At 37.4% G+C, this 20,818-nt stretch overlaps 2 protein-coding genes across 2 annotated transcripts in view; one reads left to right on the top strand and one right to left on the bottom strand.

Annotated features, from left to right (window-relative positions):
- LOC139142588 (uncharacterized) lies at window positions 1–17,641 on the top strand. The gene is made up of 5 exons (XM_070712573.1): window positions 1–287; window positions 4,260–5,146; window positions 9,750–9,912; window positions 15,178–15,316; window positions 16,320–17,641. The coding sequence occupies exons 1-5, from the start codon at window positions 120–122 to the stop codon at window positions 16,451–16,453; spliced, it is 1,491 nt and encodes a 496-aa protein (XP_070568674.1). The 5' UTR covers window positions 1–119; the 3' UTR covers window positions 16,454–17,641.
- LOC139142590 (uncharacterized) overlaps window positions 17,543–20,818 on the bottom strand; it is a 22,510-nt gene continuing 19,234 nt past the window's right edge. Inside the window, exons 3-5 of the mRNA XM_070712574.1 lie at window positions 20,487–20,649; window positions 18,573–18,714; window positions 17,543–18,238 (exon numbers count right to left, since the gene is read on the bottom strand). Of these exons, the coding sequence (XP_070568675.1) occupies window positions 18,096–18,238; window positions 18,573–18,714; window positions 20,487–20,649 (448 nt within the window). The 3' untranslated portion in view covers window positions 17,543–18,095. The remainder of the gene's footprint in view (window positions 18,239–18,572; window positions 18,715–20,486; window positions 20,650–20,818) is intronic.

Here is a 20,818-nt window from a genome sequence, read left to right on the forward strand (position 1 = left end):
ACTGAAATCGGAAAAGATCGTCATATATGTGACATTTTCGCGGAGTAAAATATAAGAATTGCGGCTCGTTCCTTTCTTCTCTTCCTATCATCCAGCGTGGCTTTCGTTTTGAACAGAAGATGCAGATGAAGTTGTTACTGTCGATTATCATCATTGCAGACGTCTTCATTACCGTAACAGTTTTCTTCTGCTTAAAAGAGGTTTACTTTCGCGCTCAATATGAGTGGATCGCGGGATACAATGCTGAAGTGGATCGGAGTGAGCCCGCCACAGTTCGTCCAGGCCCTGTAAGTGATTTTTTTATTCTCCCATTATACCGTACGGTGCCATTACTAACATTTGGGGTTATTGGTGAGAATTATCACCAAACTATCAAACACATCAACGAAACGTATTTCGAAAGAATATTTATGACTAGCAAGATACAGGTGTATGTTAGTATTGTTTCATCTCGCACAAAGTTTCCCAGGAGAGATATTGCCAAAAGTGAGTCTTTTAAAATGGAGTCTGACTCGCTTTTTTATAACGGATTCAGTGCCGCCAATGAAAAAGAAGAGGATGTTTCCAGCTGGCGTACATTTCACGAACGCAACACTCCCATCACAGAAAAAATGAAATACTCTTGTCTTGCTTCTTTAATGAAGTATATTTCCAAAGTGGTTATTTCACATGCGTATGACTTGGATTTTTAGTTTGCCTTGTCAATGGCAAGGCAAAATGGCCAATGTACAGGATAATGTGATTTCCTCAGTCATGGTGGGATGTGCAAGTGAACAATCTGTCGACATTTCATATGTTGATCATATCAACGCAGTGAACAGATTTACTGGGGATTAAAATATTCTCTCTTAGATGGCTCGTACATTAGCACACTCGCGATTTACGCTAAATGCTCGTAAAATACCATGTGCAACCGTGATATTAGGAGCGAGATGATAAGCTTAGGAAAGCAGGAGCGTATGTAAAAGAATTCTCCGTAAAATAGGAAAAGGGGCCATTACAAATTACCTATTTTACGGTATAATTCTTCACAAATATTTGCACACATTCCATTACTATTGTTTGTGCACTTGCCGATAGATATGTATCGCGAAGGAAATATACCGTTTCCAGCATTTTTCCAGAATATAGTTGGGGAGCAAATTTCCTGATCAAAATGTTCCAAGGCTAAGCACCGTTTTTAGAAACTTGTAGTAGAAGGAAAACACTGTAACCTGAAACTTAATACGAATATAAAATATATTAAATCAAAGTGGGTTGGGTTTGGAAAAAATATTTGGAGTCTGTAACTGCTGCTGGAAAAAAGTCCCCTGCTAAAGGAATAATATTTATCTTTCCTGGCGGTTGCCGGGATATATAAAACAGTAAACAATAACCGTTTGGGAATTGGGGAATTGATTACCATATACACGTGTAGATCCAACCAGCGTTAACAGGGTCATTTATTGAATACATATTTAAAAGCAAAAATTCATTTCAGAATAATTATATTTTGATTTCTGGCACCTGTCAAGTTTTGCTAATCAATACAAATAAAAGCGTTTGAAATGTACAAATTAGAAAACATAAACGTATGTCCATCCACGGCTGAATCTTCTCCAGCCGCAAATTAGTTTTAGAAGAGTAATTTCAATTTCTGGTTGTTGGTTTCCCTAATCCATTTCTGCTATATTTTAGAAATCGATGCAAATAATTCAGAAAATTGATAAATATACATAAGCGTAGTCCGTTCCGAGATAAAAATATTCCTGTCAAACCAAACAAAGTTTTATCGCTAACATCTGCCAGGATTTAATAATCAGTAAAAATAAAAGCCTTTGAGAATTGGAAAATAGATATTGCTATGCATTTACATTACTACTATAAACGAGTACGTATGTAGCGAGTCAAAATTTCTCCAGATAATATGGTTTGAGAGTTATGTCTCTATTTAAAACAGCCAGATCCGCACCTCCGCTGAATAACCATGCCTGTGGGTGACGTGTCAAATGTAGAACACATTGTCCTACGCACAAACACATCGATTATCTGACACCCTATGATATTTTAATCCCGAACATATAGACATTGCTTATAGACTCATCAGCCACACAAAATGAGTCACATAACTGAAGCTCGTGACAATTTCGAAATGCACAGGACTTAAGAGAAATATCGAAAACCATTACTTTACATAGGTTCAAACCTACTGAATGACATCCAATTGTAGATGTGAGCCCTGGACTTCTCCTCATAGATCTTTAACCCTTTGAGTGCCAAGGTCCACTTTTGTTGCCAAATAACGCCGACAATTTTTTTCAGATGTAGGCATTTTTTCTGAATTTTCACAAAATTTTGGTCAAAAAGTGTAGCCCATGAAAATTTATGTCCACCAAGTCCAAAATCATAGAAAAAATTACAGAAAATTTCATAAAAGTTGGTAAAATGTTGCCCTAATATTTTGAGGGTAAAAATTACAGTGCTCAAAGGGTTAATCGCGTTATGACATCGTATTTACTTTAAATGAGGTGGTTAAAATTATATTAAAAATTCTTTAAACTCCATTAGGTCCACTGGGACATTTTACAAGAACACTACTGAAAGAGATCAAGAAAAATTCTGAAGTGGTAAAACTCTATATTCTATATGGTTTCTAAGGATAAGTATTCCGCATTTGATCGATGGGGATATGGAAACAATAGGAAACCACGATGTAAAATGCTATCATGCATCACGCCTACAAAACATTGTTAAATAACCGAATTACGTTGTTTACAAGTTTGATTATGACCCCTGAACTCAGCTCGAAAGAGTAAAATCATTGATCATGCAGATTCGTTACTTGATTCGATAGTCTGACAATAAAATTTATTTTTCTCACTTCTGATATTTTGTTACAAAGAGTCTCCTTATAGCACAAGTTACAAGACAAGTCTTCTTAAATCTACCTTGATATTTGGCTACTCTTAATCTTCTCACTCACATATTTATCTCATCTCCTTTGTTACCTGATAGAATTATCTTAATACGTGCATATACCATGCACGAGTTTAGCTCCATATGCTTTTTTCAAAACTCAAATATGCAAAAACTAAAAAAAAAAGCGTTGGGACATGTGCAAAATGCAGGTAAGAAAGTACAGTTCCAGTATTACACTATGATTTCAAGTGATGGGGACGTTGCTCCGACGGCAATGATTAATGCACGTTATTATCTGACGACGTCACAACACTGACGTAATCGAGTCTACTTGAGGGATCGCCATGTACTCTACTTACTGACAAAAATACCGACATACATCTCATTTATCTATGTGAACCTCTCTATAAAGACGTGAATCAAAAGCTGTTTCAGACATGCTATATCCTTGAAACAGGGATGAGTGTCAAAATTGACAATCAAGAAAATCATTCTTTTGACTGGACTGTCGATAATTTAAAAATGATTTTAGCGCCACACTCACAAAAACAAAACTGCCATTGAAGTTTTCGAACATCACGTTATCACAATTTTGTATACCTGCATGAAAACTAGTCAACGGCGTTTCATAGATCGTTGGAACTTGATTGAGAAGGGCATTATAGACGCTTATTTGGGCGTCAGTATTATTGCAATTAAGATTTGAAGATCATCGATGACTGAGCGGTCAGTCTTCAATAATAGACCTACGTCACTCGCGCCACCGTTCGCAAAAGACAAAGCCTAAAGAAGACTCTTCTTTTCTGTACCTATACCCCTCTCCACATTGAGCATTATTCAAGTGCTTTTGCAGTTGTTCATCTGACGATACTCCCTGTCTCCCTTAAAAAGCTTACCTCATTCAACAATAAGCGTCCATTATATTTGGTAGAGATAAGAACATACTGCATGGAGTCGACTATCTTTAAGTAATATCTAAATATTTAAAACTAAACTCAATGCATAAGATAATTCATACCCAGGGACCATTTTATTTCTCTTCAACTCTACTGAGACGGTAAAACAAATATATATATATATATATATATATATATATATATATATATATATATATATATATATATATATATATATATATATATATATATTATATAGATATATTACAAAATGCATTTATAGTTAAAATAAAGACAAATAAAATAGTCCTATGTTATATTATAATGCATTCATTTCACGGTTTTATGAGCCAGTGTATATTTTTATGACCTCGGCTCATCATCCGGATTTTGACTATGCTAGTATTTCTGTAAATGTATCTATCTGGTACATTTTAAATGATGTATGTTTCTTACGTTCCGTAGGTGGAATCTCAGGCATGGATATTTGAAGGTAGTAAAAACGATGTCCAGGTGGAGAATGATAATAAAAAAGTGTCTGCGATGAAAATCATGGAAGGTGATGTTGTCAGCATTAGACAGCCTGAGAAGTTTGTCAGCGTTAGTCACATTAACTCGACGGTGTTAGAGCTCCTGATAAGAGCCGCTGGCTCTCCCCGCTACGACAAACGAGCACCGTCTGCAGAAGGTGCCTATACTCTTCCGGCTGAGCAGCGACTGGCTATGAAAAATCGCTATCTCTTCCCATTATCGGGTTTTAATGGCGGCCCGAGTTACCAGTACGAGCAGTTCAAAGACGCTCTTCAGTTGGCTGTGTTTACAAACAGGACTATAGTTCTTCCCGCGTTCAAGCATCATCGGGCTGTGCTAGGTCACGGAAGAGTATCTGCCCAGAACACGTTCGATAGTGATCGCTTGAGGGAGTTCATACCTACAAGAAGTATACACGAGTTTTTATCCGAATGTGGCACTAACATCACCGACGTGTGGACACTTCCGAGCAGGTTCAAGGGTAAAGTACTTGAACGCACATACCGATCCCAAAAGGCATGGCTCAGAAAGCAGTTGCAAGTAGAAGTGCCACATCAATCAAACATTCCAAAAACGGCTTCCGCCAAGTGGAAAAGGGCGTTCGAAGACACAGCACATTCTCCCTGCGTTATTGTGACAAACCCGATCAAAATGGAAGCAATGCAAGTACCTTTCCCAAACAGAGACAAAATCTCAGTCGCCATCGATGGCCATCTGGCGAGGGTGCCATTCCTCAGGAAAGCAGTCGATGACGTAATACCGAGGCTGTGTGACGGGCAACCTTTCGTGGCAATGCACTGGAGGAACAAAACGGGCGAACGGTGAGTTAAGTTGTTGAGCAGCTCTTGAGTAAATATCCAATTATCCAAACATCATGGTAAGCCACTTGTAGACTTCGTAACATTTTGATAGCACAGCTCAATGAATGAGGAACAATCGAAAGCAGGCTTTGATGGATGTTTTACATCTGATTAGCCAATAAACGAAATGACTTCTGTGATGAAAATTAAATGTAAATCGCGTTAAATGATTGAAATCTCTTCACTGTGATTATAATCCGTAACAAATAGCGACCAACCTATTTACCGAGATCAGATTTCAATAAAGGGTTTTGCAAACAGATAATCATTTTTTCTATTATTCTAAAATCTATTGAATAATAAAATATACTCTTATTTCTATTTCCTATTTTCAATATAAATGTATGATTTCGAAATAAGCATAATGGTTCTGGATAGCATGTTGCGGCCAAACGCGATGTCTCATTTATTCATCAGTCCCCCGTAAATATCATTTTCTAAATATGAAAAAAAGAAATACAGTCTATTTTTCTGTATTCAATTTGGTGCAGACATGCACAGTGGCATACTGCACCGCCAACGCAGACATCAAAGACGGTGCCTTGCACGGTAATTGTTACACTGTGGGTAAGTTGCATTCATCGAATCATCAGCCTGCAAATAGACTCGTATGTGGAGCCAGATTTGCTCTTGACAGAGGGTGTATAACCCCGATGGTGCCCTGTTTGTTCATCATCTAGGTCCGCCTCGGAAAACACGAAAAAGGAATACTTGTTTTGCAAACGTTGATCTGTGACATGATTAGAATACTGAAATCTGGTAGATAAATTTAGCCATGCCTGCGCAATGCTGAAAATGTAATTTTGAGTTCTGAGGGCATCATCATGCAATCTCTCTTCGCAAAAGTTATCTCGTTACTTCAGACTGTAATAGTCATCAGCTGTTAGATAGCAACAAAGACTACATTGATGCGTCAAGACAATATCATTAGTGAATTTATGAATTATTTATTACCCAGAAAAGTTACATACAATATGAAAGACAGCAACAAGTTTGAATAAGTCAAAAATGATCTGGGCAAAAGGAAACAGGATATAGCTGGTAGCTAGTCGAGCCTGAACCCCGACATGTGAAAATTGAGGTGTAAAAAATACTTAACGAGGGCTCACAGAATGAATACATTAAGAAATAAAAAATAATTTACAAACAACAAACCAAAACAAAAACTTATGGAAAACATGTAAGGTGCCTATCAAACAAAAGCTAGAAAGCTGTCACAGAACCAATCAAAGTCCATACAAAAGATGGCGTTTGAAATATTGCCTAAATTTGTACAGTGAGACAATTTGTCTAATATGAACTGGAATATTATTCCATACATTTGCACCTGAAAAAGAAATGGCAAAGTGACCTGAATTTGACTTAGCATGATATGGTCGAAGGTGCGTCTGAAGGCTCATTCTAGTATTATGTTCATGCTTATAATCACTGAAATAGTCTGCTATAGAGTGTGGTGAGTTTTGATGAATAAGACTATGAATAAAAGTGCCAAGGACACTTGAAGCTTGAAAATGTCTAGGATGTTGATCTGGATAAATAATGGTGCTGAGTGGTCCGTCTGTTTTTTAAAAAGTATTGTTCGAACAATCATCTTCTGAGCTGTTAAAATACAGTGCAAGTGCGTTGGGTAGGTATTACCCCAAATCTCGATACCATAACTTATGTGAGGAAGTATAAAAGCATTATAAAATAACAACCGAATGTGTAGGGCAGGATGTGTCTCAGCCTAAACAAAATACCACATTTCTTCCTAATGATCTTATTACTTTATCAATATGGTCAGACCAAGAAAGATGTTTATTTATCAAAATACCAACAAATGAAACTACGTCAGCCTCCACAATGTGCTCACCACTGATTGAGACAGAGCCACACACATTTAATTTCGTCTGACGTCCTCTAAATACACTAAAATTGGTCTTTCCCCTATTTATAGTTAATTTGTTTGCATGACACCATAACTGGACATCGTCTAAATGATGTGAAACATTTGTGAGGTCTATGCATTCAGCAGCTGAATAAGTGTGAAACAGGTTTGAATCATCTGCAAACAAACGAAAATCAAAAAACGTGGATGAATTTGGAAGATCATTTATGTAAATTAAGAAAGAGTGGGTCCTAACCGACCCCTGAGGGACACCATGACGGATAGGGGACCTTTCCGATGACTGGCCATTTGAATAAACAAATTGGGAACGGTCCATAAGATAGCTTTTTATCCACTGCTGGCAGAGACCCCTAAAACCATAATGTTCAAGTTTCGACAACAAAATAGAATGATTTATGGTATCAAATGCTTTGCTAAAGTCATCAGTCTATCATCAGTCTATAAAACATGGTTGTAACTGTATTTGAATTATCTCACCCACACTTAGCTTTAATAATAGGTGGTGTTCTCTGGTTTATATTTCTTTGATATTGCAAACAATAACAGTGTGGATTTTTTTAAATATCCCAGATAATTGGTGTTTGAAATTTAGCGGAACAGACATTGGTAACCAGCCATTCCTGTGAGTGCCTCCATCGAGGTTATAAAAGAGCCTCGACCATGCAAACATGGTCTGCTATGTATGAATCATTGCATTTATCAAACCAAACGAATGCCAGGGAGAACTGTTTCTTCTTCACATTATCAATCAAAGCCCCCACCTCTTGTCAGGGGCTGGTTGGGACAGGGCAAACAAAATAAACGTTGCTTGGCTATCAAGCGTGTTATTTTAGGTCAATTTCCATTTTGTATTTAACTGAATTATGATCACTTAAAGGTATACAGTCACCTGTAATCTAAATATGCCCATAAATGGTCAAAGGGGTGTTCCTTGGTATTCAAAATGCCCATATGAGGGCGCTGCTTTAAAAAGCGGCAACCCACTTAAAATCTGTAATTGGTTAGATTTTCTCTTTCCATGGTAACTGTGGCAAAATTGGAACAGGTGACAGTATATCTTTAAAGTCATGCCATGCCAATAGGAAGGTGGGCAAAGATTACGTGGGCCATTCGTTCAAGTTAGAATAGGGTACGACATGTTTGATCTGTCGTCGCTCGTTTCGAGGTTACTCCAGCATGTGCCACTGTTACAATGGTCAGTATATCTTCACGCCAAAGTCTGTTCAATCCGTGGGATAATTTTTAGAGACATTTTGTTACAATGTAATCATTATTATCGTGTCGGATTGTCTTCGATGTCTAGTTTGTCGGCGCTACATGTCATTGCACATGTCTGCATCAAATTGAAAACAGGAAAAAGACTTCAATTCCTATGTTCAATTTACGTGAGCCTGATGAATAAATAGGACAGCTTATTTTGAAAAATCATAAATCGATATTGAAAAATAGGAAATAGAAATATGGGTATATTTCAGTGTGCAATATATTTTAGCTGACCAGAAAAATAGACAAAAACTATATTTTCAAATTTCTTTATTGAAATCTCATTGTAGGAAACAGCTTGGCCGCGATTTGTCACAGATTGATTGTCTACCTGAACGTAAATGGAGTACCGTTCACACAACGGTAACAATCGTGACAAATGCTTTAAATTCTCCTGAAATTCTGAATTATTTTAACGACGTGAAATTACAAGTACTTTTTAGCACACTGAAAATTCATTTGTTGCTTGCTTTAAAGTATTCCAAATTTCTGTCCAGCTCTCTCCGATGTCACATCTGTGGATTTGTTTATTTGTGATGCTGTGACACTCCTAAGATCTCTTTCAGGGGCAGAGGGAATATTTAGATTTATTTATCTGCAACACATTTTTACGTTTGGTAAGAAGTCTAATTAAGCTATAAAATCATTTGAATGGGGTCTTTTATCTCAAGAAGTGTTTCTGCTGTTGCTAAGTTAAGGCGTAGTTACTTTCAAACTGGCGGCAAATATGTCAGAACCTTTCTTGTCTATCAAATAGTACCAAGTGAAATCAACTTCTTGTTTTTACTGTTGCTGTTTTTCTTTTGTTTTGTTTTTTGTTTTTGTTTTTGCTTTTGTTTGTTTGTTTGGATTTTTTGTTGTTGTTGTTTGTTGTTGTTGTTTTTGGGTTTTTTTGAAATGTTGCCATGCTAGTAGCAGATGCTGATGTGAAATTACGTGTAACAGTAAGAGGGAGAGTTTATGGAAGTTGCTTAAGGGAAGCGACGACTATTTCAATTGATTTTCAAGAGAAACTAATTTAAAGCAATGTGATAGATGTCCATCTGAAGGCTTTCTTGCCTTGCAATGGCAAGCTTTAAATACTGTTTTTACTCTTTGTTGAAATAACCTGCTTTCATGAAACGAATGTTTCAGCTGGCTGCCAAAAGTGCTATACTTACGCGTGATTTCTGAAGACAAGGACGCTGGCTCAAGCGTAAGGAGGAGAAAGAGTATAAAGTCAAAATATTGAAACAAGGAGGTGACAAAACTAAAAGCGACATCAGACTTTTAAACGGATTAATTATTAATTTTATTTAGACAAAATACAAACTCAGTGTTTCACACTTGCCACTCCCCTCCATCCCCCCACGAAATATAGCTTCCACTAAGCTTAATTTTTTGCACCGTCTATGTTGTTCTGCCGGTTCACAGATGTCGTGTCAACCTTCGTGGGTTTGGACATTCCACATTGTGCCTTGACTTTGCAAAGTATTCGCATAAAATCAAAGATCACATCGCGACAGATGTCAACAGAATCATGACTCGACACAGACTGAGCTGCTTGTACGTTGCCCTTCCTCCTCGTGAGATCCAGGTAAGTTCAAAGGTCGTTATAGGCGTTTGCTTTCTACAAGACAAATTTGAAGAAGACAAGTGCCTATTTTCACATGTATTAAGGTCACAGGGCATAGATAAAAACTCTTTCTTTGCAAACCTTTTGCTACATCTTGGTCAGTTCCCCTAGGCTCTATACGGAGCAGAAAACATACACACATACACACATACACACATACATACATACATAAATACATACATACATACACAAATACATACATACATACATACATACATACATACATACATACATACATACATACATACATACATACATACATACATACAGTGTAATTATATTTTTGCATCGCTCTGTGATATACATCCAGGTACAATATAATGTACGTTTAAATGGCGTACCGTCAAAATTCTTATTTTTCTAGACAGTATCTTTAACATTTATGCGATTTTATTTTACCAAAAGAAACTTACATTTTTTTGATGTAACTCTATTTTATGACTGACTAAACTTTCTAATTCTGACAGTACAACTTTACTTTTATCGATAATGGGCACAACTCATAACGAGAACAAAAACTAATTCTGGTAGACGCAACTTTAATTTTGGCATGTACAACCCTCTAAATATTTTAGGGCACAACTCTAACACACTTGGCCTAATTTTATTTTCAAGGTAAGAATTCTTTAAAAAATGTATTTTTTGTGAGTTAACATAATGTTTTGTAAAAGTTTATTTTTACAACGATTAATGTTTAATATTTGAAGTAATCTTTCCTATCGTATTTTACAAGAGTAAGTGTTTAATACTTAAAACAATGTTTATTTCTGAAGACTGACATTTTTTGTGTTTTATGAAGAGTACACTTTTAAAGCTATTTTAATAGCCGTTATTTGTTCAGAACACAGAGAATAAAAGCTTAACTTTGAAAAGCCAACTTTGGTTTTTCCAAGACTAAAATTTATGTTTGTGTTGCGATCATGTTTCTTTAGTTTTGGATATATGTGAAATAGGATCCCAGCATTACTATCCGCTTGTTTGTGTTACAATAGTGTTTGTTTCTTTTTCAATTTGTGTAGAGAAGTTAAGATTATTATGTAATAAAATGTTTTGTTTGAATGGGGAAAGCTTATGGCAAGACGTAGCAGGACTCAAAACCGTATGACTGCTTTTTTTAATGCCTACAATTCTTATCTCCTCTCCAACCTATGTTCACACCACTCTAATTGCTCCGCAAACATTGCCAACTGGCTAACCAGCTGTCCGTATCAGCTGATTAATTGATTAAGTCAACACAACAGCCGTCACACACGTAGTAAAATAAGAGCTACGTGTGTGACGGCTGTGTTGTTGACTTAATCAATTAATCAGCTGATACGTAAAGCTGATTAGCCAGTTGGCAATGTTTGCGGAGCAATAAGAGTGGTGTATACAAAGGTTTGAGAGGAGATATGATGGACTTGTAAAAAAGCAGTCAGACGGTTTGGAGTCGAAATCTTTATTTGAAATACCCAAGTCAAAATTAATAAAATTACTGGTAGTAATAAAGAAAGCAGTCAGACGTACCGGTTTGGAGTTGAAACTTTATCGCTAATATCACAGTCAAAACAAAATCAAACAAAGTAAACCTTTGGACAAAAAGCCATCCTTCCCCACCCCTCTCCCACCCCACGGACTGACTGTTGTACCCTATGGTGTCACAAAAGTTGATAGAGTGGCCCTTTGACGCTTGCGTTTCGAAACCCGGACGTGGTTTCTCATCAGTCGCAGTGTAGATTCTTTCCTCTGTTTGTGCAAAGACCCTCGTTTTCGTCGAGGGTCTATGGTTTGTGTTTATGAAATTTTTTAAGTGTATTTAAGTCTTCTTGCTCTTCAAGTAGCGAAGCAAGTATATCAATGGTTGGATCATGTTGTAAATCCGTTTGGCGATCTAGTTTTTTTGTTTTATGTTTACATTTGTTTTGACTAATGTGTCTTTTAAATTTTTGTTTCTCATAAAATTCATCATAAACCTACCGACGCACAAGCTATCAAACATAATAGCACTAGGCAAAGGCCTAAAATTTATTCCAACACCAACAAAACCAAATAAAAAGCAAGTACTGCATAATCATAACAAATACAGTCGAAAAACAAGACTACGATACATCACTAGACATAAACAATCGCAACAACACCCATTCAAAATAAAATCAAACTGAACTCCCAAAATAACATAAAACACAAAACTTGAAAGTTATCTCGAAGCAACTACACTTGCTCTTTTAGATATACCTTTTCAGGTCGGGTGCCCAAAAAGTCGCAATAAACTTACGAACAATAGATAAATTACTATAAAACCCTTCGACAAGGGTCCGTGCCATGGTCATTGTCACCACACAAGAGATTACGCATACGAATGAGAAAAACAACTACGCAACACTCAGAAATATGCAGATCCCCAAACGGACTTACAACGCGATCAAAACATTAATATACTAACTTCAACACAAAAGATTACGTACACGAATGCGTAAGACAATTACGCACCACTCAGAAATATGCAGATGATTCTGCGTTAGTAGATCTATCGAACTCTACTTTAGTGAAGTTGAAAATTTTTCGAAGTGGTGTAAAGAAGACTATCTTGATTTGAATGTGAAAAAGACAAAAGGAACGGTTATTGATTTCAGGACAAAACCAAAAGTTATTCCCAGTCTTTTGATAGATGATGTTGCAGTAGAAAGGGTCACTTCATACAAATATTTAGGTACTATCTTAGACAACAAACTCAATCTAAAGCACACATTGATTATTAACTCAGTGTGTAAGTCCAGGATTCATTGCCTCCAGAAGCTTAAATCACTCAGTGTCAATGCTGCAATCATAAAAACTTTTATCGTACTTTTATCGAATCCGTGTTAACATTTTCATTTTTAGGCTGGTGTTGAGCAGCCTAAACAATCGGATAGTAATGTAGGAATCCTATTTAACACATATTTTTTGTGTTTCACAACTCGAGTCACCTATCTTTCATCCGAACTAAAAACCAAAATTAGGATCATTGGATCCAACACACCAACCAACCAAATTACCTGAGCTAACAACCAATCACAAAGAATCTAGGTGTGATAACCTACCAATCACAATACACTCCTATAACAATAGACTTCCTGTCCGTCTACCATAAAAAGGGCCAAAATTGGCCTCCTCTGGCACACATCTGCTAGAATGGAGGCTACTCAACAACCAGAAACACAAAATCACTCCCAACCTGACGACGAAGACCCGACCATCATCCTAACAACATGAAATTTATCAAAAACCTATCGACTCACAAACTAACAATCATCGAAATAATAGTGCAAGGAGGAGGCCTAAATTTATTCCAACACAAACAAAACCAAACAGAAAGCAACTACTTCATGATCTTAACAATAGTCGGAAAACAAGACTACGATACATCATGACACTCAAATAATCGCATCAACACCCATTCAAATAAAAATTAAACTCAAATCCCCGAACGACACAAAACACAAGACTTTAAAGTTATCTTGAAGCAACTTAACTTGCACTTCTATGTATAGATTTTCATGAAAAAACTAACCATGTCGAGTGCCCAAAAAGTTGCCATAAATAAACTTACGAACAATAAACAAATTATCATAAAACCCTTCGACAAAGGTCAAGGCACAGTCATCTCAACACAAAGATTACGTACACGAATGCGAAAAACAATTACGCAACACTCAGAAATATGCAGATCGCCAAATGGATTTTAACGCGATCCAGATATACATATACTGGCTTCGCTACTTGAAGAACAGTAACGTTAAAGGGCCAATCTATCAACTCTTGTAACACCATAACTCCGGCTGCGTCTCGCCATAAGCATTTTAGACAAGGAAAACTTAACTTTCAAAAGCCAACTTTGGTTATTCCAACTTTGGCTATGCCAACCATGGAGCTTTCTAGTTTCTCGCTCCATGTTCCAACACTAAAATTTTGCATGAATCTTTTTCCCAAGAAATAAAAAGAATGTCGGTTTTCGAGATAAAAAAAGTTTATATTATATGGAAGTCTTTTATTTTAAAAATGTTTTAATTTCTTAAGGATGTGTTTCATTTTTGAAAGGAAAATATTTTTCTGGGTGAAAATTTTCTTTTACAGCGATAAATTATAATTACTATTAGTACAACTTCTGTTAGGGCGTACGCGTTTTCTATGGTACTGACTAAGTCTTCTACATGAGAGTGTTGTTCCAGGCTTCAGCGTTCAAACTTTCCTTTGAGATGACAACATATATTTCGAGACAGAAAAATACTTTTTTCTTTGCGGCGGAAGTGAAGGTATCCAACAATGCCCGTATTAGGGGCCGTTGAAGGAGTTCAAACTCAGCAAAGAGAAGGCTATGCTGCACTGAGCAAGTTCTGGTTTATTTCATGGCCAATTACCTCCGTGTTTATTTTGACGGACTGACGTATCGGTCAAATCTGCCGGACCCTCAGCTTCAGTCACAAGTGACTAACTCTATCAATAACGTATCTGCCGTCACCTCTAAGAGGGAAGATGGCTATCGTACAACCAAACGGAAGGGATACATAACAACAGAGCGACTGGATGATGAAGGGGCCCAAATTTCGTTACCTAAACTACTTTTCTTTAAAGAATGTAGGTTTGCTACTCTAAAAACATAAAGTATATACCATCCATTTAAGAAACACAGTTCGTGCTCAGAAAAATATCTTAACAGTTGGTACTCTTGTACAATTTTTAATTCTGTTTTACGTATTGTACGTATAGTGTGTCAAATGGTCACCAAGAGAGGGTGAACTACATAGTGCATACATAATTAACACTGAACACTGCTGTGCCATGACTCAATGCAAAAAAAAACGAGGAAAAATATGGCAAGAGAAAAAAGAACAAGGAAAAAAGGCTCGTTCACAAGACAAAGTTTAATAGCAGTATTCTTCATTATTTCTCATATTTTAATGAACCATTCTTGTGCCCCTGTGCACCAAGCAAGTCTGGACGGGAGTGGAAATTAGATGTCATGGACTTAATTTGAATGAAACATTAAACAAAAAGAGGAAACATTAAAATGAACGACATTTGGTTAGTACTCGATTCATAAGAATTCCATCTGGCCCAGCACATCAAGGCTTATCAAGATAGGTTTTTGAATGATTAATGCGTGAATGTATAAATGCATACAGCAGACGCCGCGACTACAGTAACGTTTATCGTTTCTGAATCATCGCCTTTCAAAAGTGTAACCCGTGTTTCATATTATTCCCTCAGGAAATCCTTCCACTACTTTCGGAAAGAATTCAACGGATCCACCACCTCGCAGACGTGCTGCAGCTTCACAACCCACTCATAGAACTTTTCAAAGATGACGACTACTACACGTCTTTACTGGAACAAGAAATTTGCTCAAGTAAGACAAGTGAATTTATCTAAAAAAATCTCAGGTTTTTTGGTGATTTTTTGAATACGCTTAATCATCTTTTATTTAGCAAAACACAGCATATACCTAGAAAACGAATCGGATGTTGTCAAACTATCTTTTCATATAGAGTCAACCATTTGAAATTACGTTTTGCGACAATTAAAATGCCCTGTAAATATAAGCAACAAACATTTGATGGCGTGAGGTCAATGTCGCGTCATGTTGTTCAAATCAGCGGCGGATATTCTGTTGTAATTTGCCACTGGGTGGCGTCTTCGCACGGTGCTAGTTTGGCGAACTGTCAATGGATCCTGATCAGCAAAAACCGCAGAATATGGGTCAACTTTCCTTTACTGTTATGCGTTAAAATACAAAGTTGGTTCCGTCGTTCGATAGAGTGGGCGGATGAAGCATGCTTACACGAAATGATGCAAAAATTAAGACAAGTTTTAAAGTCTACCATATTCTACTAAGCCGCAAGTTATAACGTATGCCCGTTTTAAAATCATTCTAGTCGTTTACTTTAAGATAGTAAGTGCCACTTAACTGAAAGACAAATTTTTGCTCAAACTTTGCTGGAGGAAACTTTAAACGATTGTCTTTCAAAACCAAGAATACAATTCGAGGGTCACCATTCCCATTGTGGAACTGTGGAAACAAATTTCCGTAAGTTTACCGATATTTAAAATTCAAAGAGGCTGATATCTCTGTGTTAACTCTGTTGGATGAATTACATTTGCGATTTCCACACCAACAAGGATGTGAAATTTTGTGTAGCCTCACTTATTCAACAAGTCTCAAAATGAATAAGCAGCTAGTGGGCCAGAGAAGTATTTTGTGAAAATTTGAAAGTGTGAATATCTACCCTAAAAGGCGCATCTCACTTAATATGGAACAACTGTTGAATGTAAGTTGTCCATAGTGTGGCTCAGCCGCTGACATTTCTCAATACATGAAACATGTTCATAATATGATTCTCGTTCTCATTCAGGGTCGGAGGTGTTCATCGCAAGCGGAACTTCCAACTGGTCTGCCTTTGTCATGAAAGAGAGACTGGCACTTGGAAACATGACGACCTACGACCTGTCCGATTTGCCAGGAATTTCCGCCGAGTTGCTGAAGTGAACACGCAACATCTCCGAGACAGCGCGCCAGTTTGCCATTATTTATGTAAATTTATGTAAATTACCTCTTAAAATAGTACAAATTTGTGAACCGATTGTGAGACTGTGTGTTATTTTTTAGTGACGACGATAACTATTAACTTTAACAAAAAATACTTTGTTGACAGCCATGTTGAGAAGACACCCGTGTCATACCTTACCTTCGACATATCTACTGTACTGGAAGAAAATAAATAAAACTTAGCAATTATTGATAGTAGTCTTTCGTCTTAGATATTTTATTAGCCCACAGGTTTCTAAACACCAAAGGCGAAATGACTGGTTCTATAATTCGAGCGGGCTCGACCAGATTATTGCCAGTGCTCTTCGATTGGGATTTTTATTTATAGGACTGTAAGATCTTCGATATATGAATCGATCAAGGGAACTGAATTTCCGTGCAAGCTCTACGTATTGACTTATGTTTTTTTCAGTATTTCGCAATCAACTTGGTTCCAAAGGTTCATACCCAGTAATAGCATAGACGCTCGTGGAAAAAGAGCTTGGTCTATCGAAGACAGCTGCAATGGCTGCACAATAGGCTAAGTACTAGACTGAAAGATCCGTCGCTGGAGGGCGCTCTCTACGCTCCCTCGCCCTCATAAAATATTAAACATGAGACCAAGACATCAAAGGTTGGCAGTATAAATCGTTATTGGCAATACGTATCATAGTCAAACGTACTAAAAATAAAATAAACAATAGCAAGGAGAAACTTGTGCTGAGACCAGAATACCTCATCTCCACCCCTCCACAGAGGACGGGTATGTAAGTAATTCCCCTATGGTTGCAATGGTGGCAACCTTGTTAGAGCGCCGCCACCGCTTGCCTCGGTGCACGTCGCGTGGGGATTTGCTACAAATTGTGATGATTTGCTGCATATTTTTGGGAACACGAAAATTGAAGAGCGTCCGACAACTTTCTGTGCAAGATAACTTTTATCTTTTCTAAAAATCAAAGAATATGCCAAACATGTTTTGCTTGGTGTAAAACGTTACCAAGTGCAAAATTGTGGGCTACGGTTTTTGGTATGGTATCTAAGACATCATGCTTAAGTCACTTATTCACACTCTGTGTTTATTTTCATTTTCACTTCATAGCTTTCAATAAACACTTTACATCGTCACGGTGACGTGCTATTTTCAAATCTACTGTTCTTATTTCGCTGTGTCTTTCCACTAAACATTACATTTCAAAGTCATACACATGACTGCTGTATGCCACAATGGACGGGGCCATTGTAGCCACTGCGCAACTGTGCACCTATTTGTAAACTTCCAGTCTGGGGCTACTATTGATCTCTCTCCACGATCTTTGGTAGAATGTTTCCATACAGATCACAATAATTCACACTGGCAGTTTCGTAAAACATTACTTTCTGAGTATTACTCAGTGTGGGCAGACGAACAAAAGAATAACACTGACCCCATATCAGTCTCCCAACTTCCAGTGTTTTCAACGATTCATTACCTTGATCTCTCCGTGTGTTAGGAAAAGTCTCTATAACTCGATGACATTTTCAATGCATCGCAGCTTCAGTGTATAAAATGTCAAATATTCACATGAAAATAAAGACTGAATAATTCAGACGCCCTATGGACTTATTAAAATCGATGCTGCATGGCGTCTGACAGTTCTGCAAAGTCAGTGAGTATATCGAAATTCGGCCCATATGAGAAGGCTCTTCTTTCTTGAAATACGAACGTCGACCAGTTTGATTTTCCATTTCCGACGAAAACTCTTGATCCTGAGAAAAGTGACGACGCACAAAAACAATCGATGTTATGAAAGGTTTATGATCAGCTGAAGGTCATTATTTGACCTGGGGAAAGTGTCGTTCTCGGCCACCGTACGTTCTACTTTGAAATCAATAATTCTAACTGCGACCATTCCTTGTTTTACCAGATATCACATTGGTGTAGCGTACAAAATAAATTCTACGGATAAGAAGCAGAGAAAAGGGCGTGGACCGACAATAATGTAATGAAAGCGAAAATTAAAATTTGTCGCTCAATATTACCGTGAAAGGTAAAAGGTCAATGACACGAAAAAAGCAATAGCACTCAAATACATGCCCTTACTTGCAGAGATCTCTTGCTCGACGAGAGAAATGAAATAGTCATCACCATTGAGCGATTCGATATAAGGATGGTGCAGTGCCATGACGTCATCAATAGTGAGGATATTCGACAAATTGTTTGATCGCAAAAGATGAATTATGTTCTGAAACGATATGACAGGAGAAATATTATGTGGTAATCTGCAATGATTACTTGCGGTCATCGTAAGAGTTTTCATTGTGTTGTGCTTGTTAGTCGTCCGGCTGACTTATAGGTTTGGTGCCTTGAGTGTGTGCCGTGCGTCCCAGGTCAGACATGGCCCAGTCGATTACTTATAAACTTGGTACAAGGATAATACCTCCGCTGGCCGCCGAAGGCTCACTGATACGCATGCGTCACTGTAGTGTGATAGAATAAAATACTAGTAGGCACAAGACCACTAAATTATTTCCCACAGGCCACCACAGTAGCGTTGCGCTAAATTTTCCTATTTTAGAACATTCAGCGGCAGGAATCCAGTTGGCAGGTGTTAGGTTAATGTCAGTTTGACAACTGACGATTTTTTCGCGTGGGCAAGCCCAAGGAAATTTTGAATTATTGATGAAAATAGCGCCCTCAGTGGTGTTTTTTGCAGAAATACACGCTTATTGCTATGATTGCAATGGGCCTTGTAACTCATCATATTACCACAGAATGCTACAACCATTATTCACAACAGTGTGCATTTTGATTCAAGCAGGCAAATATCTCTAAAAATATACTTCAAATTTAAGTTCAAACCAAACACGCACCCATGCAGGAATCAAATCTATTTTAACCCAACTATCGTCGTAAATGAATTAGCGGTCTTGTGCCAATATAGTGAAACTCTGCACAAAGTTAACACCAATGAAAGTACTTGTAAATCTGACCCAAACTTTAAAATGAAACAAAATTTACCAATGGTTTCACCAATGAAAGTACTTGTAAATCTGACCCAAACTTTAAAATGAAACACAATTTACCCTCTGGCAGTTCTATTGCTACACCTCCCTAAAGACATACACTCAATGATCTTATGGCAGCAATATGTGTCATCTTTGAACCAAGCAATATGACGTAAAACACTCTCCTAGAAAAAAGTTTGTGTCGTCCCAAGCACTCATTTAAGAATATTGTTGAAATTGCTTGATGGTGTTCTTCCTATAATAATTGTTTTCACAAATAGCAATTCCTCCAAAAAATTATACCGTTAGATATGGCCTAAGCCGTGCGTGCGTCTAAATATATATATATATATATATATATATATATATATATATATATATATATATATATATATATATATATATATATATATATATATATATATATATATATATATATATATATATATATATATACACACACACACACACACACACACATATCACCCGTGCATCTGGCCACTTTCTGACCACTTAACGAGAGCAATTGCAATACAAGAGGAAGAGCTCACTCTACTCATTCATGAACCTACCATTAAAGACAAACATTTTGGATTGTTTTGCTGGCACCCTCAGGAGGAGGGAACCCCTCGCTTTTGACCAATCCCCCTCGTATTTGGACGAGCAATAGCGAGTGCGTATAGGAAAAATATCCTACGGTTTACCCGTCCCTTGGCTTTTTATTTTTTTTTATTTAGTAATCTTATATACACCGTGGGGCAGTGGTTAGGGGCTCAATATCGGAGGATGGTGAGTTTTTCGAGACCCGGTAGGTCCAGAGTAACGGACTCACTGTCAGAGGATGGTGGGTTCGAGACTCCAGTACGGTGTTGTGTCCCCGAGCAAGGCCCTTTACTCCTTATCGTTCCATTGGGTAGTGGGTTATGGGTACCTCATCCTATAATTAGGTTTGCCTGTTGGATGAGTAATAAAATGAAAATTAAAAATATATATTACGCAAAACCATTACCGCTGATTCGGTTGGTGGGTAGGCCACATACATACACCCAATATTGTTGTCCCTGGCGATTCTTTGCAAGTACAACGACAGGCTATAAGTTAAGTTCTCATGAACCTGCTGCAAATCAAGACATCGCGGGCTTCGTCGGACGCTCAGACGGCCGATACTGCATCTGAAATTGTGTGAAATCAACTTTGAGTTAAAAAAACCGTTATGAAGGTGGTTTATCTTACACCGAGTAATTGCACCAGTAAAATGATCAACTAAAACACGGTGCCTCTACGTGATAGAGGGACCGTGACTAAAACAACAGGATCTCAATTATAAGTTGATTTGCACAC

Source organism: Ptychodera flava, chromosome 10 (assembly GCF_041260155.1).
Source record: "Ptychodera flava strain L36383 chromosome 10, AS_Pfla_20210202, whole genome shotgun sequence".
NCBI classification, from domain to species: Eukaryota; Metazoa; Hemichordata; class Enteropneusta; family Ptychoderidae; genus Ptychodera; species Ptychodera flava.

Excerpts from the sequence above, each read along its gene's own strand:
- LOC139142588 (XM_070712573.1), top strand. The coding sequence starts at position 120 with ATGCAGATGAAGTTGTTACTGTCGATTATCATCATTGCAGACGTCTTC. Across the intron at positions 288-4,259 it reads CCACAGTTCGTCCAGGCCCT|GTGGAATCTCAGGCATGGAT; the intron begins GTAAGTGATTTT and ends TACGTTCCGTAG. Across the intron at positions 15,317-16,319 it reads GGAACAAGAAATTTGCTCAA|GGTCGGAGGTGTTCATCGCA; the intron begins GTAAGACAAGTG and ends GTTCTCATTCAG.